Consider the following 24,967-nt stretch of genomic DNA (forward strand, 5'->3'; position numbering starts at 1 on the left):
GATACGGAAAGAAAGCTTAGCATGCACACAAACAAAAATATAAAAGACAAACTGAGTTTTTGAAAAGGTGCTTCAAATATTTCACTTATTTTGCTCTCTTGTATTAAGGCATGTGGGCTAAAAAAAACCCCTTAAGATTTAATAACTTTAACAAAAAAAGGGGGGGGGGATAATCTACTGGAAAGTCCTCCCGTGACAGCCCCATCCCATTCAGCAATCTGGGAGCCCAACCATTTCAGAGCAACTGATATCGGAGGATGGAGAGGAAGGGGTCCCTTCCTTTCCTTACCTCCTCTGCTGGCCACAGATTCTGTTTGTTTGCTGCCAGTGAGGTGAGAAGGGGGTTATTATAGGGGAATTCCAACAGCAAAACAGACTTCAGTAAGGGTAAGATTGCACCACCAATTCTGAACATACTGGAATCACAAAGAGAGGCTTCCCTTTTTTTGCCCTTCAAATGAGCACATCATGAAGTGAGCAGTCTTCAGTCAAGAGGATTACAACAAATCTCATCCCTGATAAGACAAAGCTTTGACAAAATATTAGCTCTACACTTTCTATTTTAGAAGTGACTAAAGGAGATAAGAATTGTAAATCCAACACAGAAATGTCTTACCCTCCATTGTCTAAAAAATAAAAATAAGCAGCAAGGCTACTACTGTAAAGTTGGGGGGTGGGGGGGAGGCACTGCAATTTTGGGGAATCCTAAACCTAAGGTGGCCATCCAGTGAATGCTCATATGCACTCACTCTGCGCAGTGGCCCTTACTTCTGAGTGAACACACACAGGGTTGGACTGCAAGCAAGGCAGATTAGTTTTATTATGGTACTTTTTCCCATAAGATTACCAACCTCCAGGCAGGGCCTGGATATATCCCGGAATTACAACTGGTCTCCGGGCTACAGAGATCAGTTCCCTCAAACAACTTACTGCTTTCAATAATGTCCTCTATGGCATTATACCCCACTCAGTGTTCCCTCTAAGTTGAGTTAGTGTGAGCTAGATCACAGTTTTTTAGCCTACAGCTCACACATTTTTGTCTTAATTCAGGAAGGATGACCCCAGAGGACAATAATTTATGCAGTAGTTCACAACTTTAACACCAGTAGCTTATAAAGTAGAATTTTTGCCACAAACTCCACACAGCTTAGAGGGAGTATTTAAACCCCAATGTTTCCAGTCTCCATCCCCAAATCTTCAGGAATTTCCCAGCCTGGATTCGGTAACCCCACTGTTTCACCATATCCCTGGGGTGCAGTGTCATTTCTAATGCAGAACAGCTGTTTGCTGTGTCAAGCAGAGCTTAACTAAAATGCAAGTGGCAGTGGCCTAAGCCCTTTAGAAATTTAACATTATAAAGTCCCCTTCCCCATATTTAAGAGTTTGAAATATTTTCATTTATTAGTCTAATAGATATGACATTAGTATACACAACTTCCCTCAGTCTGGCCTAATGTTCAACGATGCAAAAAATTGCTTGCAGTATTAGTATTAACCCGGGTTTAACAAACGAGAAGGGAGGGAAAAAAGGAAGAAACTCAGTGTAAGAACTGAGAGCCTTACAAGACTGTTACAACAACCGTTTTCCGGACATTCTGCCTCTGTGTCATTTCTCTGAAGGAAACTGGAAATGTCTCTGCCTTTCCTTCCTTGTCTATACTTCTTGAAATATAAAACATAGACCATCTGTATTTAGCTAAGAAATACACAATTTGGAAATATCGTCTGGTGGTGTATAAATAACAAGCATCTCACATCTCAGTGACAGTGTGTGAAGAAATGCAGAGGAAAGGATACCCCTGAGAGCAGAAGAGGTCTCATGGTCCAAACCAGGCCAGGATGAGGGAGAGAAGGCTGAAGAATTCAAGCAAACTGAATCTTTCCTGATTCTAAAGGAAAGCATATTTACACTTTCTCAAACACACAAAGAACCCTCAGTGGAACAGGACAGCAGTGACATCTTTCACGCCCTGTTGCTTCAACAGTTTACATCTTGGAGACTGTGGGTTCCAATACAGCTTGTTCACATATAATCACAAACCGAAATAATCCCTTCAGCATAACTCTAAATGCATTTAACCCAGAAGTACAAGTTTGCAAATTAGAACCCCCTGCATTATTTCCCCTCCACACAGCTTAAAGATGGCTTCTCCCTTCTTTTGCTATAGCTCTGACAAACACACCAGTTAGCACAACCGTTTCAGTAGCTTGCCTTGTTTCTCCCTCCCCTCCCCCCCTTTTCAATTTTCAGTAAGTGCATGTAATTCTATCCAATAAACGGTATTTCTAGACACCTTAACTAATACCAGTTTTTATAATACCAAGAAGCAGCTTAGGGAAAGTGGACTAGTGACATCACCGGTCTCCAGCCAATTGTGGCTATATGCAGTAGGCTGAGGCTGTAAACACAGAGAAGACTAACCTCAGGGGAACATAGTCTAAACATAGTATGGTGAATGTGCTTCCACAGCTCAAGTTATATCTGCAGCCCATGCTTTATGGAGTGCCAGTTCTCATTGAGGTGGCAAAGTTCCATCCGGGCTATACAACTCCAACTGCGGAATCATACTAATGAATGCTTCTCCATGCAAAATTTTTCCTGCTAACCGAAAATTAACATGTCATACTTTCCCTCTAACCTTCGAGTTGTCCACATACAGGAAACTGTTTGGCACGGAGGAGCATTCAGTTAGGTGACTCATCACTTTCAGCCAGATGTGGTTTATCACCTTGGTGAAAACTATCCTAGGCTTAAATGACTTACTTCCTGTTCAGTAGATTGAGAAGTGCAGACTTCGCTGCAAAAAAAAAAGGGGGGGGGGAGACCACTGAGGAAAGGTTAGCAGGCCAAGTCACAGGTGCATGAGGAAGGTTTTGGCACGTCTGTGCCTCACAGACAGTGAACGGCCAACCCTCCAAAAAAGCCATGAACGAAGCGAATTCAATGAGCCATATAGTTGGAAGTGTGGGTTTTACACAAGGTTTCCCGTGTCCGCCGGCCCTAGCCAGAAGACTCCCTAATACGCATGAGACCCCCCCCCCCACCGCGGCCCTGGAGGAGGCGCTCCTCTCCCTCGGCTCTCCCGTCCGTGTCTCCATCCCATCCGGAAGGAAGGCCCTTTGCTTCCCGACCGTCTAAGAAAGGCGCCTGCAGGCCAGCAAGCTGTAGAGGCGCTGCCCCCACGATCGCCTTCGGAATCCGGCCGCCTGGAGTGACGGCTGCGAAGCTGGGTGGGCAGGCGGCGGTCAAATGAAGTGGATCCAGGCGCCGCCGCCGTCCGGCTCCTGGCTAGCCGTGGGCCTGGGCCTGGCGCGCAGCTTGTAGTTGTGGCCGTCGTTGTTGTCCCAGTACTCGGCGCCGGCCACGCGGTAGCGGAGGGCGAACTCGAGCAGGGTGGTGCCGGCGCCCACCGGCAGCAGGAAGGCGAAGCGGTCAGTGAGGCCGCTGCCGTCGGCGTTGGCGGCCGGGGAGGGGGGCGGCGGTAGGTAGGCGGCGGGCACCTCGTTGCAGCTTTGCCAGCGGTTGAGGGTGTAGCGGACCGAGACGGCCTTCTCGTAGGCCAGGTTGAGGACGCGCACGGCGCCGCGCAGGGCCGAGGCTTCGGGCCGCACCGACTCCAGGCGGACCTTGTGCTGGCGGACGCGCTCCAGGAAGCCGGCAGTGGCGCCGGGCTGCGGCGGGAAGAGGGGCTCCAGCAGGGGCGCGGGGGGCCCGAAGAGCACCGGCTCCAGCTCGCCGAGGGCGGGCGGCTTGCGCGTCTTGAGCAGGTCGGCGGCGTTGTTGGCGCGGGGCGGCGAGGCGCTGAGGGGGGGCGGCGGCGGCACCCCCGGCACGTCGGCCTGGCAGAAGTGGCGCACGGCAGTCAGCTCCAGGCCCAGCGAGTCTGCGAAGCGCACCGTCTTGCGGCGCGACGGGCTCTGCTGCAGGGCCGGCCGCAAGCCCCTCTCGCCTGGCGTGGGCAGAGACTTGGCTCGCCGGCGCAGGGTCGGGCTGGGCGGCACCGAGGGCAGCGTGGGCTCCCTGCCGCGCTGCGAGGGCGAGGCGGGCGGCGGCGGGGAGGCGGGCGGCGGCGAGGGCGAGCGCGGCGGCGGCGGGGTCGTCTTCCTGGCCCCTGTTGCGGCCGCCGCCACGGCTGCCTCGCGGATCACCGGGGGCGGCGGCGGGGGCGCTTTCTTCTCCTCCACCTCCACCGCCTCGGGCTCCGGGCTGCAGCCGCCCTTGCATTGCTCGGCCAGGCTGCCATAGAGGCAGGCGGTGCAGCTGAAGTTGCGCGGCAGGTAGAGGCGCGGCGGCGGCGTGGGCACCGAGGCGTGCAGGGAGCCGGCCTTCTCCATGCTCGCGCGGGCGGCCAAGGTCGGTCACTTCATGGCGGCGGGCGAGTCTCTCTTGGCGATCCTCAGGGCATCAGAGCCATGGCCGGCCGAACGGCGCCTCCCCCCCCGAGCGGTGATCCGAAGCTCTCGGACTGCCGCTGCCCGGCCCTCTCCCCTTCCCTCGTCCACGCTGTGGAGCGCCTGGCTAAGGGCAGCCGCTGCTTTGCCCCTGGACGGCGTCGCTGCAGAAGAGTCCGGCGCGCTTTCAGAGAGAGGTCGTCTGGACTTGCCGCTGCTGCTGCTGACGTCGCGCCGGAGTCATGCAGCAAAATATACGCATCCCGGGCCGCGTGTCAGCTTCCCGATTCATCAGCGCGCCTCTCTCCGCCCCCGCCGGCCGGCCTCCCCGCCCCCTCCTCTGCCACCCGCGGCCTCTCCCGAGCAGAGCAGTTGCGTCCCTCGCCTCCACTCCGCCAGCCCATCGCCGGCTCTGCCTCCCTTCGTCGTGACGCTGCTGCTAGCTCTCTCCCTCCTCTTCTAGCCCCCCGCGCTGGTGTCCTTAACTGGATCCGAGAGAGGAGGGATTCCCCGGCAGAGCCATTAAAATGCAACGCGCCATCCTTCCTTCTTCCCATGCCTGTCTGTTGTGATCCAGATAGAGGACTCGCAGCCCGAGCGGGTCGGGGAAGGAAGGCTGCAAACCACGCAGCTGGGTCGCCGACTGGAATCTGGCAGGCAGCCTGGCCTTTCGAAGGAGGCAATCCGGTTTAATCCCGTGTAATGCATTTGCAATACACCAGGCACGCTTCAGCTGGAAAGCCGGCTCAGGCCTCCTCAAGGACAAAAGGCGCTGATCAGAAAATTTGAACATTGTTCCGTTTTTAAAAAAGAAAGTTAATGCTATTATAAAACAGTACTCTAATGATGTACAAATTATGAGGATTAGATGGGAAGAAACAATGCCATCTTGCTCAAAACTGGAGGAAATTGAGCAAGGGGTCTCAGTTCATCCCTGCTTTAGTATGTTGTAGTAACAGAAAGGAAGAGGGAATAAGGAGCCCTGTGCCAAATAACATAGGAGTGAAGAACATGTCACCTTTTGCCTGGTCCCTTTTAACAGGAGATGCAGATACCAAGGATTGAGCCTGGGACCTTCTGCCTGCAAAGCCGAGGCTCTTCAATTGAGCCACAGCCCTCTGCTGTCTAAAAAGCTGTAAGAAATTATACAGCTTTGAGCTTTGTCAGGAAGCTCATTCGACACCTCATGTAATGTAGGTACAGGGAACGCAGCCAACTCTGCAGAAGTTAACAACAGCCAAATACATAGGGACTACTTTTGAAGAGTGTTTCTTCTGTGAAGCATATATTTTGTGTGAGACTAATATTAGAATACCGTAAAGCAACCTGTAGTAGTTGAACTTAAATGTCCTTAATAAATAATTACAGCATGTTGTGAACAGTTCTTTACCTTTATTGGATATGCAGCTATATTTAACAAGACAAGAGTTTCCTGAGTCATTGAGGGTGGTCACCTAGACTCCTCAGAGTGGTGACTAATTTTCCTTTGAGGCTTTTTCTTCTTAAAGCAGATATACAGAGGGTTTGGAAGACTGTAAATACACTAGAGAACTCAATCTTTCTCTACTGATCTTGGTTTTCTAAGCATTTCCTTATATACATCTTTTGTGAACTTTAAAAGGTGCGTTCTGCAAACAGGCCAGTTCTGCAGTTTCATAATATTAGACCTCTGCACTGCAAAAACTTCATTGACTGGGGATGAGGTGGCTCATTATAGGCCAGTTTCCAGTGTACCTATTTTAAGGAATATGGAGCAGCTCCAGGGCTTCCTTGATAACACATCTGCACTTGATCCATTTCACTCTGGTTTCAGTTCTGGGTTTTATTTATTACTGTATCCTGCCTTGAACTGTGAGGAAAGGCAGGATATAAATGTTTGAATAAAACAAATAAATTGTGTTTTCCCAGAAAGCTCAGTTTGTAGTATAAGCATCGGGGAGAAATTTCTTATTACAAACAAATATAAAGCCTGCAGTCGATACCTTCTGCAACAAAAAAACATTATTAGAATAAGTTAATTTTCTGAAAGATGAGAATCCAAATTGTATAAGACCTATCAATGGAAAAATCTGGGATTTTTACTAGGACAACTGCAGCATAAGTTATATCAAAATTTGTATCTTCATCTTTAAGGGTGGCGATTGGGGGCGAACTGTCCTGGAGGCACACGCTTGACTGCGGGGTGCCTCAAGGGGCGGTGCTCTTCCCGATGTTGATCATCATCTACATGCGCCCCCTTGCCCAGAGGTATGGGTTGGGTTGTCACCAGTATGCTGATGACACCCAGCTCTATCTACTGATGGATGGCCGGCCTGACTGTGTCCCAGAAAATTTGGACCTGACGCTACAAGCCGTGGCCAGATGGCTTAGGCTGAGTCTATTGAAGCTCAGTCCAGCAAAGACAGAGGTCCTTTGCCTGAATCGCGGCGGTCTGGGAAGGGAAATTCCCCTACTGCCGTTTGACGGTCGCAACTGACAATGGCACACAAGGTCAAGAGCTTGGGGGTACTACTGGAGCCTGCCTTGACAATGGAGGCCCAGATAGCAGCCACTGCTAAATCCACTTTTTTCCATCTTAGGCGGGCAAGGCAGCTGATCCCCTTCCTGGAGCATGGCAACCTGGCAACAGTGTTCCATGCAACTGTCACCTCGAAGCTGGACTGCTGTAATGCCATCTACATGGGGCAGCCCTTGTGCCGAACCTGGAAGCTGCAGCTAGTGTAGAACGCAGCCACCAGGCTGTTACTGAGGCTCCCCAGGTGGGAGCACATTCAGCCGGGACTGTGGGAACTGCACTGGCTGCCAATAGTATACTATACCGGATTCATTACAAGGTGCTGGTTATCACCTTTAAAGCCCTATATGGCCTAGGATCTGCCTACCTTATAGTCCTAGGCCATATAGTTTGTATAGTCCTTTTAAAGCAGTCAGTAGGATGCATACTCACACTCCCTGTTGAGCTCAGTGCAACATGGGAAACATGGAAAGTTTTTCCTATAAAAGGAAATATCTCTAATCCAGCCTGCTGATAAATGCTGAATATAAAATTCACCACAGCAATTTGCTGAGTCTTACTCATAGGAGAGGGAGGCAGAGGTTTGGGTGATTTGCTTTAAGAACTCTTACTTGCTATGAATGTTCTAGAGAGACACAATTCCTTTTGATTAAAAGAAAAACATGCATTTAGTGCACTGCCACTGCCTGAATCATCCCTAGAAACCCAAGTGACATAAAATTGCAGAAAGTTATTCTTGACTGGTTGTACATATGATGAAGCTGCTTTATACTGAATCAAACCCTTGGTCCTTCAAGGTCAGTATTGTCAGATGCTTGGTCCCACTGATTAGGTTAAAATATTTCCACAAAACACAGAACACTGAAACTTTATGCAAATCAAGTCTTCCCTCCACAGCAGGGGTGGCCAAACCGTGGCTCAGGAGTTACATATGGCTCTTTAACACGTGACTCCCAGAAGAAAAAGAGCTGAGGGAGCCACTGGAAGGAGGGATGGAATTAAAGAGTGCGGCACAGGGTTCCCCCTTAGTTAAGTAGCTCTTGTAGAAGCTGAATTTACTAACCTTGGTGTCAAGACAAAGGGAGATGCATAATGATGCAAATGGTGGTCAATGTGTTTCCTTCTCCAGCTGGTGCCAAAAAAAAATTCCCTAATCTTTCCCTATGCTGGTCTTATTGGGACTGTTATTCCCAGCTTTTGCTTTTTAAAAAGTCTCCTTATACCATGGTCGTGTTGTAAAGTGCATACACATGTATTTTCTTTCCATACAAAAAAGTATTAAAGGTTTTAATAAAGACATGTAATTTTTTTTTCATTTCTTATGGCGCTCAAACATATGACATTTATTCTATGTGGTTCTTACATTAAACAAATTTGGCCACCCCTGCTCTTTATGGTTATAGACCTGTTTGTTAAATAACAAGTGTTTGTTAAATAACAAGACAGTGACTTGAACAGCTGGGGGCAGGGTAGAGTTTTCAGGGGAAACAGTTGACAAAGGAAGGATTAAACACTTGCGTCACTGCAAAGCACTCACTTCCCAAGGATGGTTTGCCAAAGAGAAGGGGCCATTAGGATAAGATTGCACGCAATTGCAATGCCTGTGACACTCATTATTAGAAAAGTATAAAAATGCAAGCGTTAACCTCTTATTTTGGAGGCTTGGGCATGCCTTCTAAAAATGGCAGATACAGAATAAGGCAAATCATAAATGGAACATGCCCAGGCTGCAGAAGTACAAAACCAGCCTTGGATCAGAGAAGGCTGATAATCACAGGCAACCAGGAATGTAAAACTGAAAATGGAACAGATTGTACATGTATTGGACTCCCACCTTCTCCTTAAATGTCTTACCTATATTTGACTGGAGAATTAGATCTACAGTGACAAGATCATATACATGTACGATATGCTAAAAATGCCTCAAGGAAACAAGCCCTCTATCAGTGATTCATATATGGTAGAAAAACCATCAGTTTTGGTTTTTGATAGTGGTGGCAGATGACAATGTATCAGCTTGGCTGTTTCCAAATCTCTTTCAGCCTCCACCACTGCCCCATGACTTACTAAGGATTTATTCAGTGAAGCGACCTAGAAAGTGATATACAATGAGGTACCAGCTCAGTTGATGAAAGAGCACACAAACTAGAGAATCCAATGCAAGGAGTCACATGCCTTATTTTGCCCAACAACGTTCTGTGAATACTTATTAGCATGCCAGCTTGCACGAGGTTTACCAAACCATAAAGAAACAAAATATTTTAACATCCATGCAGTTGCCACAGTCACAAGACTGGAATGTTGAGGATATGATGCTATGTACAGTATACCCCTTTAATCTTTCCCACAATATTAGTGCCTCATTCTTATCCCCAGGTTATTACAAGTTCCCATCCAGACCTCTCAAAAACTACTAAGGAGCATCTGAGTAGTGCAAGCCAAGAGTATTGTTCCTTATTGTAAATGTAACACAAAACATGTAGCTAGGCTACACAGGCCTGAATCCAAAAGTCCTTGTCTGCCTGTATATGTCAGTTCAAGCAGAGAAGGGAGGAGGCTTTTCCCTTATCCCCAGCGTAGACTACTAAACTGCCAAAATACTGTTCAAGGGGGACAAGAACATTAAGAACATGGCATGGGGGGAAGCAACGTTGATGCTAGGAAAATTGGACACTACTTCTGCCAGTGGAAGATATTTTGATTCAACCCTTTATTTTTACGGATAGTATTATCATTGTACTGAATACACAAGCAATTTGTGCCATTGAATGTTTGTGTCTGTCTGAGACCTCAGACTCCTGCAATGTTGCCCATCTTTATTTGCACTTAGCGTCGACCCAGCCCACTAGTGCAGAATAGTATCTAGGTAGGCAGAATTCAAGGGCTTTCCCGGCTAACTGAGAAAATCCTCTGGAGGGAATACAATTCCCCTTAATAAGCTAAAGCCACTGGGAACTGCATGGTTGAAATTGCAGGACACTTGTGCCTCCCTTTCTAGTTTTTATGACAGCAGACCAATTTTTTGTCTTATTTCACACAGGTTAATGGAGGAAGTGTTGATTTTCACCAAGGGCAATATAATATTACTTGAATTCACCACTCTGTGATCACTTTTCTGCTGTCTCATTCCTCCCATTGTAATAAGCTGTCCCCTGTGCAATAAACTCCCCTGACCTTGGGAAAACTTACCCACACTTAGAATGTTAGTCAGGGGAAATTTTTTTGTTGAACTCCATGGAATTTGCTTCAAATGCTGAATTTTGCTTAAGAACAGTGTCACTAGCTTTTTTGCCATGCATTTAGCATTCAGATAGCTTCTGAACTTCTAGAGACCCTCAATGGAAATTCCTGTTTAAGTTTTCTACAAAATGAGAGTGGGGGGGGGGAATATTTGAGAAATTTAGTGGGATTTTCTAAAGCACACTGGATTTCACCGGCACATAGATGTGGCTCTTGCTATGACATGCAGATACCTCATAACCCAAGCTGGCAGCTCTGAATAATCGATCGACCCTCAAGAAGGGTGTCCTGAACATTTATTTGGGAGTAAACTGCCTCACATTCTTGGGACTTCTGAGCTACACTTAGGTCTGGTAAAATGGGTGACAAAGCTCACGTGGTCAATTTGGTTGGGCCTCTAGTAAAGCAGATGACATGGGGGGGGCCTTTAAGGTGAAATCCCTAACGTTTTAAGCAAGTCTGGCCCTAGACTGTGGCACCCTAGGCAAGGCTAACTTCTGCCCCTCCTGCATTGATAACATCACCGAGTCACATGGGGGGCACCCAGTTCATCCCCCCCAAAGGCAAGCGCCCTAGGCGATCGCCTAGTTTGCCTAGTGGCAGGGCCGGCCACTAAGTTAGAGGGAATGATTTAAAGAAAACGGGAACTGAGCTGCACAGGAAGCTCCCACGCTCTTTATACCGACCCTCAACCTCCCTCCCTAAAAGCTCTCAATTTCCCCTCCTCAGACTCCTTTCCCTCTCGCCCCCTCCACAACCTTTCCCGCCCGACGCGCGCCTCATCTTTCTCTCGGCTCCGCCCCCTCCCTTCCAAACTGCTCCCGTTTCCCGTGGCAACGGTTTTGAAGGCGGCGCGCCGACGGGTTGGGTGACGTCAGAGGAGGGCGAGCGCCCGGGGACTGTGAGCGCATCGGCGGCGGCTCCATCTCCCCGAGCAGCGCCGCGCAACGCCCGCCTCCAACGCCGCGTCGTCCTCGGCGGCACCGCCCCCTGCCCTATCCCGCCCTCGCCCCAGAAACTGACAGGTGAAGGAGGAGGCGAGTCGTGCGCGGTGAGGGGTGGAGTGGAGGGGGAGCCACGACAGGAACCGGCGAGGACGGCTGAAAGAGGGTATACGATGTTACGGGGTGAGTCTGAGGATGGGGGGGTGCTTAGTTGCGGCTTGTGGGGACGACCAGTGCTAGGAAGCGGGCTCCTGTAATCTGCCTTGAGGTTCCACTGAGAAAGGCGGACTATAAATGAACATAGCAATGATAGTAATAACAATAGTAGTAGTAATAATAGCATAACAATTTAAATGGAATTGTGCCAGGCGTTTTGAGAGGTGGAGACACAGGGAAAGATTTCCAAGCATGTACGAATCAGTGCACTTGCTTTCTGAACAATTCTGAATACAAGGAGAATTGAGGAGAAGGTGGCTGCAATCACACACTTTAAATAATGCACTTTCAACCCACTTTCGATGCACTTTCCAACAGGATTTTGTGTGTGAACTGGCAAAATCCAGTTGGAAAATGCTTTGGACGTGCATTATTTTGTGCGTGATCACAACCTAAGTAACTAAATAAAGGTTCGGATGAAATGTGTGGGGGTTTGGAGAGGGCAGTGGTTTGATTCTATCCAGAACAGGAAACAAATGAACAGAAATCCCTGTAGGTCCTTTTATTAGGGTCAAAGAAAATGGTACAAAAAAGCTTTTGAGCTCACTGGAATGCTTTTTCAGGAGAGATATTACCAAAAAGTTTAAAAATGAAGAAGGGAGACTGCAGATATTTTTAAGATCATAAGACACAGTACTTGGAAAAGTGGCAAATTTGGGTTTTTGGAAGACGAAGGAGCCTCTGACCATGAGCAGTGTGCACAGTAATATGAACAGTTCAGAACTGGAAGGGGGGAGAAAGTTGGGATGAAAGGCAGGTGAAGAAATGGCTGTTCGGTTTAAGCCAGCATTTGAACAAAAGTAATATAGATTTATGAAATATAGATTTATGAAAATAAAACAGGACTCTAGTGGCACTTTTTAAAAAGGCTAGAGTGCTTCTGACCATATGCAGTGTACCATCCTGATAGTAACTGGTAGAAAATTGAGAGTGTGGATGTTCACTTTGAGACAGTTTTCTTGAGATGTATGAATTTTTATTTAAATAACTAGTGTGCCTCTGAACATGTAAGTAATGGTATGTACCCCTAAAAAAATTATATGTACCCCTAAAATTGATGATAGGACATAATAAAACAGGAAATAATGTGTACTGGAACAATTTCTGCTGTTATGAAAGCTAGTCAAGAAAAAATAGTACATATAGTACCTATGAAAGCTAGTTAATAAAAGATAGTCCCATACATCTTATGGTGATATAAACTGAATTTCCAGAGTGCACTATTTTAAAGACAATTTTCCTTAAAAATACAGGCAGAACGCGTGGAGCCTGCAGAGTCAGCAACTGTAATGACTTCCTCTGGCCAGAATCAAAGTGAAATCAGTTCTGAAAAAGCTACTGCAAATGTGAAAACTGTGGAAAGGGATTGGCGCTGCATCTATCCAAATGAGAGAAGGGAGAGGAATCAGATCTACACTCTTCTGAGCATCAGTAACAGTGCAAATGAGCAAGAGGAGAAGTCCTTGGAGTGTATTAATGGAACAGGATGGGAGGAAGCAGTGAGTGAGAATTGTATGCTATATATAAAGATTCCTGAACAACAACAAAGCCCAAATTGCAATAATAAGAGTGTTATTTATAACCAAGCCTCAAATACTCTAGCTAGCCACCTTAAATCTTTAAGCAGGAAAGGAAATAAAGATCTTTAAGATAATTTTAATGAATGCATACTTCTAGGAGTTTCAAAGTACTTAATAAATAATATACATTACTGGCAGGCACCCCAGTCTCCTTCTAAGTGTATATAAAATGGTGTTTATGGATTTCTCAGAGTGGGATGCACATCAGAAAGGTCATTTTATTGCACTAAAGGGAATGCAGATAGACGGTCTCAGCATTTTAATGTGCATATATTCTGATGCACTCAGTTTACAGCTGCACTTGATACATGGGGAGAAGCTGATGTAAGTTTGAATGTGTGAAGCAACTTTCCTTGGTTGGAGCAAGGATTTTTGAAATACAAAAACTGCTTTAAAGACTGGAATTTAGGGGATTTCCCATAAAATTCCAACATGCAATAGATAGGCTGTTCTGTTTAAAACTCATATTCATAAGTCGTTTGTATTTTGTTGCCTGAACTAGTAGTTGAACTGAACAGTTCAGTTGCTTTAACTGATTCTCTTACTGCCTTTATTATTGTTTTTTATTTACCCAGTAAAGACTTGCAAATTTCATGGAATGTACTGTAAATATGCTTAAGAACATAAGAGAAGCCATGTTGGATCAGGCCAATGGCCCATCCAGTCCAACACTCTGTTTCACATAGTGACCAAAAAAAACAGGTGCCATCAGGAGATCCATCAGTTAGGCCAGGACACTAGAAGCCCTCCACTGTTGCCCCCCCCCCAAGCACCAAGAATACAGAGCATCACTGCCCCAGACATAGAATTCCATCAATATGCTGTGACTAATAGCTACTGATAGACCTCTGATGGACCTCCATATGTTTATCCAATCCCCTCTTGAAGCTCTCTACGCTTGTAGCCGCCACCACCTCCTGTGGCAGTGAATACCATGTGTTAATCACCCTTTGGGTGAAGAAATACTTCCTTTTATCTGTTCTAACCCAACTGCTCAGCAATTTCATTGAGTGTCCACAAGTTCTTGTATTGTGAGAAAGGGAGAAAAGCATTTCTTTCTCTACCTTCTCTATCCCATGCGTAATCTTGTAAACCTCTATCATGTCACCCCTCAGTCGATGTTTCTGCAAGCTAAAGAGCCCCAACCATTTTAACCTTTCTTCATAGGGAAAGTGTTCCAGCCCTTTAATCATTCTAGTTGCCCTTTTTCTGGATTTTTTCCAGTGCTATATAATCTTTTTTGAGGTGTGGTGACCAAAATTGTACTTCTTTCTCTACCTTATCTGAGAATGTCAAAACAAAGACAGCTTATGTGTCTAGCAGAGCTCATAAGCCAAAAATTAAATAAACAGAACCTTAAAAGAATAAGTTACCATTGTATTATAATTCCCCTTAATAAGTAAGGGGCAGCAGGGAAGCAATGCATCTTATTGACAGGTGTAGATTTGGTCCGCTTCAGTCCCTATATCATCTGTTAGTAGAGCAACTTGAAACAGTTGCTCATGTTTAGTTTGAGGAAAGATTGTAAGTCAGAAATGAACTCCTTAGCCCAGTTAAGATCCATAACAGAAAGTACAGAGGAGTTCATGACTGCTCAGAGCTCGCTATAAGATCTCTCAAATTCTAGTTCAGTGCATTAACCACCATACCACACTGGCATAACCATACAGTGGACTCTAATCCAGAAGTTTGTGCCACGGTAAATTAAAAAAATCAAATGTTTTTGCATCAGTAGATTTCGCTCTGTATCCACTGCTGAGTAGCTGAGTCGCATTATATCCCCGGTAAATTTAATAGTCTTGAAATTGCCACATGATGCTTGGTTATCAGGGGACAAAAGAAGGAATAAATATGTCATGAGTAATCTGTGATGCTGAAGTCAGTGGTATTGGTGTTCTAAGTTTACATTAGAGATGATTCTTTAACATCGCTTTATAATATATCACTGCCTTGAGCATTTATAATTTAGTTGCTTATACATTTTCATCCATTCCTCAGATTTCGCCAGCTCTTTCATTGTTTGCTTGGCCCTATACATGTTTCTCTGGAGGCCTGCTGAATTTAGTAGGACTAGCATCCAAGTAAGCCTGCATAGGATTGCAGTCAATTATATTGGTGTGGATCTGTATTTCTCTATTTTGATATGTGCAACAAATATAAAAGTTTAAATCTTTTATTAGTTGACACGTGACTTTCTTGTGTTCTGCTTCTCACTAAAGGTATTTACTGCCTGTGTGTTGAGTTATTTTGGACTGTGCTCTATGACCAGGTCTCTTATTCTGTGGTGGATTTGTATTTATTGTCCATATGGAGTGGGACTGGATATCTTTTGGGAGCTTCAGCCTGATCTATTACTGGCTTTATACGTGGTTGATAGAAACACTGGGGAAGGGTTGTGGCTCAGTGGAAAAGCTTCTGTTTTGTATGCAGCAGGCCCCAGGATCAATCACTGGCATCTCCAGTTTAAAGGGACCACGTATTGGTGATGCAAAACACCTTTGCCTGGGAGCTCAGAGAGCTGCTGCCAGCCTGAGTAGGCAGTACATGGACTGATGGTCTGAATCAGTCTAAGGCAGCTTCAGGTGTGGCTGTGCCTTTGATTTTTACAATGGGCTTCCTACTGTTGACACAGGGCTATACCAGAGCTACTTGCTTCTTGTATGGGATACTTACAACACTTCTACTTGTTGCATTTTTATCCTACTTTTCTCTTCAATGAGGACCCTAAGTGGTTTACAAAAAGACTTGGCTGTAGGTCCCCACACTTTAAAAAAAAAATACATCTGCATTTGTCTTTCTTGATGTGGAATGCCATTGTGGTGAGATAGGAACGGAGACCTGGATTCAAATCCACAGGGCAATACTGTGCCAGTCATTCTCTCGCAAACTGATTCAGTACTAAAGGAAGCAGTCTTTTCATTTAAATAGTAAAAGAACCTTCAAGAGCTCCAGGAATATTTTAAGATGACATACACGCCTGTTAGTCATCTCAGTAAACACTGAAATTCAGCCCTAAAGTGACACTTGCAGCTTTGCCTGAAGGAGAAGTTCACTGTTTTAAAGTCAGTAGATGCAGCTCTGTGTCCACTGCTGAGAAACAACTATGATTCAAGGTTTGCTGAATAGTGCCATCTGAATTCAGTGATAGATGGAATATGCTATCACAGCTCAGAACCATTTCAGCCACATTGTTCTGAGCAGAGAATACTTAAAAGTATAAGGAAAAAGCTGGGTTGACTATTGCTTTTCCTGTAAAAAATTATAGCAAAATTGGCATAGAATTATTTTTTAGGGGAAAAAAGGCTTACGAGAAATAGCTAGTAAATTTCATTGATGTATGGCTAGGAATCCTAATCATATTTAATTTGTAAAGCATCAAAACTGCCCTATTTAAAAATCTAAATTCCTATCTCTTTGCTCTCAGGTACAAGGCTGGAGCAAGACAGCCTCATTCGCTCATCTTCAGTTACAAAAAAGAGCTAGAAAAACAAGGACAAGTGAGTCTGTTGGTGGCTGCCTGTATTGCTTAGATCTGATGCACATTATTGACAAAGGCTTGGAGCAAGACCCCAAGTTAAGTGCAAGTGTCGCCACAGACAGTATTCCAGAAAAACAAACTCTGCTCTATTCTAATACAGCTCTGAGCTCTTACTCTGTGGTAGATGATTCAAAAAAAGACAACTATAATGGTAAATTAAATTCTACCCAAACATCCCAAGGAGAAAAGAAAAGATTGTCCCTAAAGGAAGCTCAGGCTCTTCTAAGTGAAAAGAAGACTTTTTTAATGAAGGAGAATCAGCTATTCCAAGCAGAAAAGAAAGCGGTGCCAATAAGAGAGTATAGCATATTAGCTCTTGGAAAGCCAAAAAGTGTAGAAACCTTAAAATGCAAAGATACAAAGAACCATGAGCCTGTAACAGGTAATCTGGGATACTCTGAAGCAACTCCTGTTAAATCATCAATGGTATTGCCACCTCTGAAGGACACAGCTTTCAAAAACAGCCTGGACCCTTCACCAAAGAAAAGTAAGCCCATTATTTTCCAGGCAAATGAAAAAGCATCCCGTGCTGTTTCAGAGACAGTTTCCTGCCCTCAGGTTTTTAAAGCCAAAGAACCCAACCATGAGAAAGGAGTAGACCTAACAGGTGATGCGTTGAAGGAGCCGGTAAAATTGTATGAGAGAACCACTTTTGCCCCAAAGTTTCCCAAGACTTCATGCATCTCAGGAACCACGGACCAGTGCTACTGGCGCTGTGCTTTTATACGTGATAGAAAAATTACACCCGTATCTAATTCAATTGCACTGAGAAGAAAGAATCATCACTCTGGCATGCATTTTCTGCATACAAAAGGAGCGCGTGACAGCAAAGCCGATGAGAATTGGGACCCTTGCACCAGAAGCAGGAATCACACTGGACCCAGACAAGGAAATGAGTCAAAAACACAGGAGATCCCACTGCTTTCTGGACTGTTCCCTTCCTTAACGGTCAGCCGTGTTGCAATAACTGCATTGCCTTCTAGGCTGACCTGACTATTTTATTGTAATTTTCATGCACAGCTGTTTATGGATTTGTTGAAGCTCTTTGTAGTTTGTACTATGGAAGAAAATACTGAAAGTTGTCTGTAAACCAGAATGAGTATTTGTTAATCGCATAGGTGCTATTTTGTTAAGGATTGACTGCATGAAGCTTAAAATTTCCATTTAGCGCATCTTGCAGTATGTAGATCCTTGAACACATTTTGTTGTTGTTGAACGTGTTGTACACAGCTCTTGGAGTCAAGCCTCAGTAAAGCACAATGTCTTGATTAGGCCCCCAGGCATAGTAAGACCTTAATGCCCTTCAAGAGAGACCAACACAGCACTTATTTGGAGCTGCTGTTTCAGCACTTCCTGTCCCCTGTATTACAGAACTGTGAGCTGCATCAAAGTATGTTCTCATGGATTTGAACAGCTGGCAGAAGCCATTGCAGGACCAACAATATAGTCTGCCTTTCCTAGCAAACTGGGAAAGCAAAACAACTAGAGGCATTGCCAGGTTCTTTGATGACCAAAACTTGGGTTTTGCCTTCCTGAAATCTGCACAACTGAGGACTCATCAAGCTGAGTATAATTCACCAGTAATGTGTAGCAGTCCACATATCCTGGCAGGCTATATATGCAGTTTGATTAGGCGTAGGTTGTGCAGGCCTGGCCCAAGTGCTTTAAGAGAACAGAACCTAGAAAGGTATCTGAAATAACCTGTAGCTACACTAAAGTAGTTGAATATGGTCATGCACGAATGCCATAATTTTGTTGTAATGGTTCCTTTTATGTTTGAACAATATGTAAGTAATGATATAAGTAAACAGAACTAGTATTTGACTGTATTTTTTGTGTAAATATTATTTTTTTTGGTTTAAGGTAGCTAGGACTTTACTTCTTCATGCCAAATTGAATAGCTCAGAATCAGATTGTTTATTATATAGCTTCCAGAAAATGTTTTTTTTTTTTCTGTATGCACAGTGACAATTTTCCTCAGTATTTGAGTCAAGAGATTTTCTCATCATCACTTGTCATAATTATCCTGCATCTTACCTGATGCCTTTGGAGTAGTAGGAAGGTAATGGCATTTCTGATATTGTAGTGCCACTCTAAATCAAAAATTCACAGAGTTCCCTTAGATTTGAACAGCTAAAAGTAGTTTTATTCTCCTCATAGTTTTGCAAATGCTTTTAATTAAAACACATCTAAGAGTTTGTACATCACTGGTCATTCTCTTAATCTATTCTCCTATACTCAGAATACCTGTGAGCTAAATATTGGGTTTGAAATGAGTCAGCAAAGGGGTTTTATCCACCAATATGTATGTCTGCAAAAGTACATTACCCACTAGCTAACAAAATGCATTTCTTGCCCAGGTGAACAGCTGTAGTCCTCCCCACAATACACATAATTTGGGCTATGAGATGGCTGGCAGTAACTTCATGATCATAACCACTGGAAAACATCATGGAAGGTGCTGCTGGTAATCTCTTCCACAGTCCACATGTCATTTTGCATTTGACCAACATGAAGGCATACTCAGGAACAGATAGGCCTGCTATACGGGTATTATACAAATTGGCCATAATATATTTCAAAGTGCAAGAATCAGTATTCTCAGTTGAAGCTGGAAAACTAAGATAGTCATTGTTGTTTAAGCCTGTGGTAGCTTGTTCTTCACTTCTTTAAAATTGGCATGAAGTTATCTGAAACAGAAGTGTTAAGATGCCACCAACATAGAAGAAATACCCCCAAATGGCCATTTTCCTAGGAAAACCCAATTACCTCCAAGGAGATATGAATGTAACTATTGGTCAGTAAGTCTGTAACATGGAAGGTTTTTTAGGAACTGTGCTTGAGCTTTTAGTTCTTCAAGCCTTTTGTGGACAACCATCAATAAATGGAATTAGCTCAGCAACAGAACTATATTTCTTAGGAGGCAAAAATCTGTGTAACTAATGGATCCAATGGTTGACTTTGGCAAGTGAGGAATCTTCCCCAGGAAGAAATTACAAGGGACTGTGCGATCTAACTCAAGTGGAGTTTTTAGCAAACTTTCAGATAAGAGGAAGATACAGGCAACCATTTAAAAGTGGTAACTTGCCATATGCCTTGCAACTAGTTGGTGAGTCAATTGACTGCATAAGCCTGCTAAGTGACAAAAAAAGATGTTTTATAACATTGAAAGGGATATTCATGGTCCCAGAATTCAGCCCACATAGAGTGAATGGTATGCCTTCATGTATATGAACTGAGTGATATGCTACTTTATAGTTGAAAATAAGCCTAAGTAGAAATAAAATAAGTGCAGTTTCCTGCCTTTGATGACAGAGAAATATTATGCTAAGTATGAAACCACTGTCTCTATTTTATGGTGAATGAAAATAAATGGTGCCTGCTGTTGATGTAAATGAAAATGCAGAGGCTTCAGATGTGAATAAAGGTCCAGCGGCGCCTTAAGGATCAACATTACTTCAATTTGAGCTTTTGTGAATGAGAGCTCACTTATTCACCTATCTGAAGAACTCAGCCCTTGACTCACAAAAGCTCCTGTTGAAGCAACTGAAGCTCCTTTAAGGTGCCCCTGGAGTTTTGTTTTATTTTGTTGCAAGACTAACATGGCTACCCCTGCACCATTAATTCAAATGTGGAAAGCAGTAATACAAGAGAATTTACTTACCAGTATTAAACCAACAAATGAGAGAGCTGAAGAACAGTGTTGAACAGGAATCAAAGCTTCCTGCTACTCTAGCAAGAGAATCAATTACCCTCAATTAAAGGAGGGGGGAGATCTGGCACTTCACTGATCAAGGTTTGATCCATCTATAATCTAATGGGCTCTTACTTGGGGAGCAAAGAGAGTATAACAGGGCTTCTTCAAGGGTTTTAACAGGACCATTTGGAGCTGCATGCCACATTTAGTCCAAGAGGGAGACTCTTTAGTAAGTACTTAACTCTCCTATTGAAATTAGAGTGGCAAGTTATTTGAAGTGGTATATAAATATTCTAAACAAACTGAAAGCAGCCTGAATACCATAAACTAGCCTGAGCTTTTCAGAGCTTGGAAGCAAAGCAGATTTGGCCATGGTTAGTGCTTGGATGGGAGACCACCAAGGTAGACTGAGGCTGCTATACAGAGGAATGCAATGACAAACCAGCTCTGCTCCCCTCTTGCTTTGAAAATACCATGAGGGTCACTGTAAGTCAGTGGTTACTTGATGGCAGTTATTATGGAAACAAACTTAAAAAAACATTTGGCTAGCTTATGCCCTTTGTTAATATCTCCCTTAACTTCACAGCCCAAAAGTACAGACATTATTGTTCTGGTGCAATGTTGGTTTCCTTTGAAAGAGAGTATAGATAGCTTTTCCCCTGAAGATTTTCTGCTTCATTTGAACTCTCCCTTTTACAGTTTAGCTGGAATTTGTAATTTGAAAAAATCTTGATTCCACTGAACTTTCCACGACAAATATTTTAACAGATATGGGGGGGGGGGGGAGAAAGAAAATGACAATGGATCTCATGGGGGATACATCACAAAGAAGGGAGATAAAATCTGCTGTAATATTCTATACTCATCATCTGGCACTGAGAAACAGTGTGTGTCTGTTATGTTGCCATCAAGTTGCTTCCTAGTGTATATGCAAAGCCTTGCTTTATGTCATAGCCAATACTCCCTCTAAGCTGTTTTGTGAGCAAAAATTCTACTTTGTGAGCTACTGGCATTAAAGCTGTGAGCCATTTTTCGTAAGCTAAGACAAAAATGGGTGAGCCGGAGGCTAAAAAACCGAGCTAGCTCACACTAACTCAGCTTAGAGGGAACACTGGCCATAACCTTTAACACAAACCCAAAGATTCTGTAAAAATTGCTGGCCAGTATTTAAAAAAATTGCAAAAAGTTCTAGGCATCTTATTTTGTAGCAGCCTCCTATGCAAAACTGGCAAATGTTTACCTGCAAAACTGAAGGGAGTGTAAAGAATAGTTTCAAATACTGTGGGTGGGCCAAATGCAGGTATAATATACTCTGATAGTACAATTTTGTAATGCTTAAGCAGTGTTTTGGTTGCTCATTCTTGTAACTAAGATTCTGGTACTTAGTACACAGGTAACCACCACAGCCCAAATTATGTTCAACATTGAAGCACAGTAGTTAATTCTGAATTTATAAACTCAAAACTGAAGGGCATGGGAAAGTTTCCTTCACCTGAGAAGGCTGGAAAAGGATCTGGCCAAAATTCAGAACCACTTTTAATTAATAAATTTGATTAAGTTAAGTCCATAGCATTAAATGTTGGTGGCTACAAAGTGATAAAAGTCCTGCAGCAAAATTCTCAGTTTTATATGCAACATGATTTCATTTTTCCAGGAACTTGGCTGGGGGAGAGCTACTCCTTTCGCATGCTGCAAGATCCAGCTAAAGTCCAAGAACCCAAGAATAAGCAAAACAGTCTCTAACATATCTCACAGAAACAAGGCTCCTGAGGGAAATTTGGCTTGGATAACACAACCTGAGAGAAATCGGACAAACACATATCATAAGTTTACTGAAGGAGAAACAGTTTCTAGCTACAAGAAGTTAAAGGCCTCCTACTTTAAGCCATACAACTATATTCCAGTGATGACTGTGCACCCTGAGGGAGAAAGAATGAATGGCAAATTAGATAGCATTCGGGCATTCCTTAGTGAAAAGAGGACCTTACCAATAAAGGAATACGAGATTAAGTACTCAGAAGGATATGCAAAACCTGCAGTCCTAAAATATCCCAAGATCCACCTTCCAAGAATTATCCAGAGTAACACCCCCATCGATTTTAGCTACCCATCCTTAAATGCATTCTTGGTCTTAAAACCAGAAGGAAAAGGAATTGTCAGCTTGCATCTGGAGCCCCCTTCGAAGAAAAATGAAACAAGTACAGTGAAAAAAACTAAGGGGGGCAGCACATCAACGGAAACTCTTCTCCACAGCCGCCAGATTAAAAAAGGAAAGCAAAAGAGTAAAAGAAATATTGTTATGAGAAATAAAATAGCAACAAAACAAATTAAAAATAATGTACCACCCTTCCATGTCTCCTTAATGCTCTGATACTTTGTCTTGCTCTCCTAACCATACGACCCATTCTTTTCTCTGCATAGCCTAATTTTCTATTCAGAGTAATATCAGATAGCCATTGCTAATATAAATCCTGTCGGAGCGGGAGTAGCAGAGTGAGGGAGATGACTTGCCCGACACAGGGCTTCAGGAAAGAAAATCAGGCAGACACGTGCAACTAGTGCCAAAAGGTGTATTAACATATATACACGACAAGTGCTCTCTTGTGCAGTCTATACAATATCACCTCCACGGACAAAGTGCTTCGCCTAACCACCATCTCACAGGGAGAGACCTGTGTGATGCACACACAGATCATATATAGTCCAAGCAGCCAATCCTGGCCGTGCTGACTCAGCAGATTGCATCACTTGGCTTCTGCCGGCTCAAGCCGGTCTGCTGATCAGGTCACTGTGACCTAGCCTGGCAGCTAGATCACCAGCTGTCATACTGTGGCTGTCAGACTGGGTTTATGTAGATTCTTGCTCCAACACACCTCCTAATCTATTTAAACCCAGTGCACCAAAACACTTTACACAGTTTACATACATGTCCACCAGCAACATTACAGTTCATATTTACGTAGCTCGGAACCCTTTCCGGAATTGGTTCAGGAACTCATCATGATTGTAAAACACATCATCGTGTTCCTGTTCAGCCAGCTCTTTCAGACGCTTGGCTTCAGCCTCCTTCTCCCTTGCCTCGCACTCTGCCACCCAGGCTTTCCATTTCTTAGCCTTTTCCTCAAATCCGGGTGGGTCTGGATTGACAGTCAGAGTGACATAGGGACACTTGTACCTAGCGGGACGTTGGCCTTTGGTGGACCTGGCAGACACCCGTGGCCCTGTGCTTGGACCAGCTTTGTCTTCTTCGGGTTGCTCTGTTCCCACCTCCTGGGCTGGTTGCTCTGCCCCTGTAATTGGGTGTTGAACCTCCTGACTCTCACACTTTACCTCCAGTTCCTGCATTTGAGGCTCTGCCTCCTGACTCTGCTCGTCAGGCTCTGTGCCAGCATTCGGCTCACCTTCTCCAGCCCCACTGGGTGCCACCTCCTGGGCTGGAGTTCTGGGCTGCGCTCCAACATCGTTATCGCTACTTGGCAGCAGGACAAATTGTTTCTGCAAGGAGTGCAACCTTGGCCAGCTGCTTTCTTCATTGAACTGGGCACTCTGACTAAGTGTTATCTTGCTTTTGCTATTGCAGAAACGATAACACCTGGCCCTTGGCTTGTAGCCCAGAAAAATTGGGCTCTCTGCCCGGACATCCCCCTCCCCGCTACTCGTGGAGTGGATGCCAACCCGAGCCCGTGACCCAAAGACTTTTAAAGAACTCAAATCTGGGGTCTTGTTCAACAGTAACCTGTAAGGCACATTTTTCACAGTATTACACCAAACCCTATTTTGCAAAAAAACAGCTGCATGTATGGTTTCTGCCCAATAGGTCATTGGCAGTTGTGCATCCTCTAACATGCAATACATCACATTCTGCAATACAGCCCCATGCCCATTTTCTCGGGGCGTTGCCGGGTTCGTCAGACGGTGGGCGATGCCCTTGTTCTCCAGCCAACGTTTCATCTGGTTAGATAAGAATTCCCCCCCTCTGTCGGTTTGTACAGCTAGGAGATTAACCCCTAATTGTCTCTCCACTGCTTTGACCCACTTGGTGAATGTCTTATACACCTCAGACTTATGCACCATGGTGAAAACCCACGCGTACCTCGTGTGGTCGTCGGTGGCCACCAAGCAGTATCTCCTCCCCGACAGACTCTTTGGCAATGGGCCAATAACGTCTAAATGGACTAGTTCCAGGGCTCGTGTGCTTTCCCTTGAGCTTTCTTTAGCAACAGCACACGCCTTGCTTTTGGTCTTCTTGCAGACCTGGCAATCCAAGTAACATTTGCAAGGATTTACTTTCAAACTAGGCACAAGCTCCAGGGTTTTCTTTAACGCCCTAAATCCGCAGTGCCCAAGTCTCCTATGGAGCAAATGTATACAATTATTGTGCACAGGCTCATTCGACACCTGAGCCACCTGGGCACAATCACTCTGGACCACATACAGTTTACCTTCCCTCTTTCCTGTCACAAGCAACTTTCCCCCACCTCCCAGGATTTTGCAGCAGGTTTTCTCAAATCTCACCTGGTATCCCTGGTCAAACAGTGTGCTAACACTCAACAGGTTAGACTGCAGTGAGGGTACATACAACACATTTTGCAACATACATTTCAGTGCAGGAAATTCCACATTGCCTGAGCAAACAGAATTGGCAGTGGTCCCATCAGCCAATCTCACATACTTATGCTCAGGACTGTCAATGTTTTTCAACAACTCCTTCTCGCAGCAGAGATGGCTCGTTGCCCCGGAGTCTAAAATCCAAGCAGACCCTGTGCTCTCTACTGCAGACGTGACCAGCCGGGTTGCTTCCTCACACGGGCTGGCGGTCCTCCGCTCTCGCCGCACACGCCCCCG

The 24,967-nt window shown here is 44.7% G+C and overlaps 2 protein-coding genes across 2 annotated transcripts in view; one reads left to right on the top strand and one right to left on the bottom strand.

The window, feature by feature from the left end:
* C14H16orf46 (chromosome 14 C16orf46 homolog) overlaps nucleotides 1-22,493 on the top strand; it is a 39,400-nt gene extending 16,907 nt beyond the window's left edge. The window contains exons 2-5 of the mRNA XM_060253828.1: nucleotides 3,560-3,768; nucleotides 12,561-12,806; nucleotides 16,312-17,373; nucleotides 21,777-22,493. Coding sequence (XP_060109811.1) covers nucleotides 3,560-3,768; nucleotides 12,561-12,806; nucleotides 16,312-17,373; nucleotides 21,777-22,493 — 2,234 coding nt within the window. The remainder of the gene's footprint in view (nucleotides 1-3,559; nucleotides 3,769-12,560; nucleotides 12,807-16,311; nucleotides 17,374-21,776) is intronic.
* LOC132582551 (protein phosphatase 1 regulatory subunit 3E-like) lies at nucleotides 3,247-4,370 on the bottom strand. Its single transcript, XM_060254171.1, has 2 exons — nucleotides 4,150-4,370; nucleotides 3,247-4,101 (listed from the first exon to the last, which is right to left on the bottom strand). Exons 1-2 carry the CDS (start codon nucleotides 4,333-4,335, stop codon nucleotides 3,247-3,249), a joined length of 1,041 nt encoding a protein of 346 aa, XP_060110154.1. The 5' UTR covers nucleotides 4,336-4,370.
* Nucleotides 22,494-24,967: the final 2,474 nt, after the last annotated feature.

This window comes from Heteronotia binoei, chromosome 14, assembly GCF_032191835.1.
Source record: "Heteronotia binoei isolate CCM8104 ecotype False Entrance Well chromosome 14, APGP_CSIRO_Hbin_v1, whole genome shotgun sequence".
NCBI classification, from domain to species: Eukaryota; Metazoa; Chordata; class Lepidosauria; order Squamata; family Gekkonidae; genus Heteronotia; species Heteronotia binoei.

Coding starts and splice junctions, on each gene's coding strand:
- LOC132582551 (XM_060254171.1), bottom strand. CDS start 4,335: ATGGAGAAGGCCGGCTCCCTGCACGCCTCGGTGCCCACGCCGCCGCCG. Junction 4,102..4,149: donor CGCCCCCGCCGCCGCCCCCG/GTGATCCGCGAG, acceptor GGGGCCAGGAAG/ACGACCCCGCCGCCGCCGCG.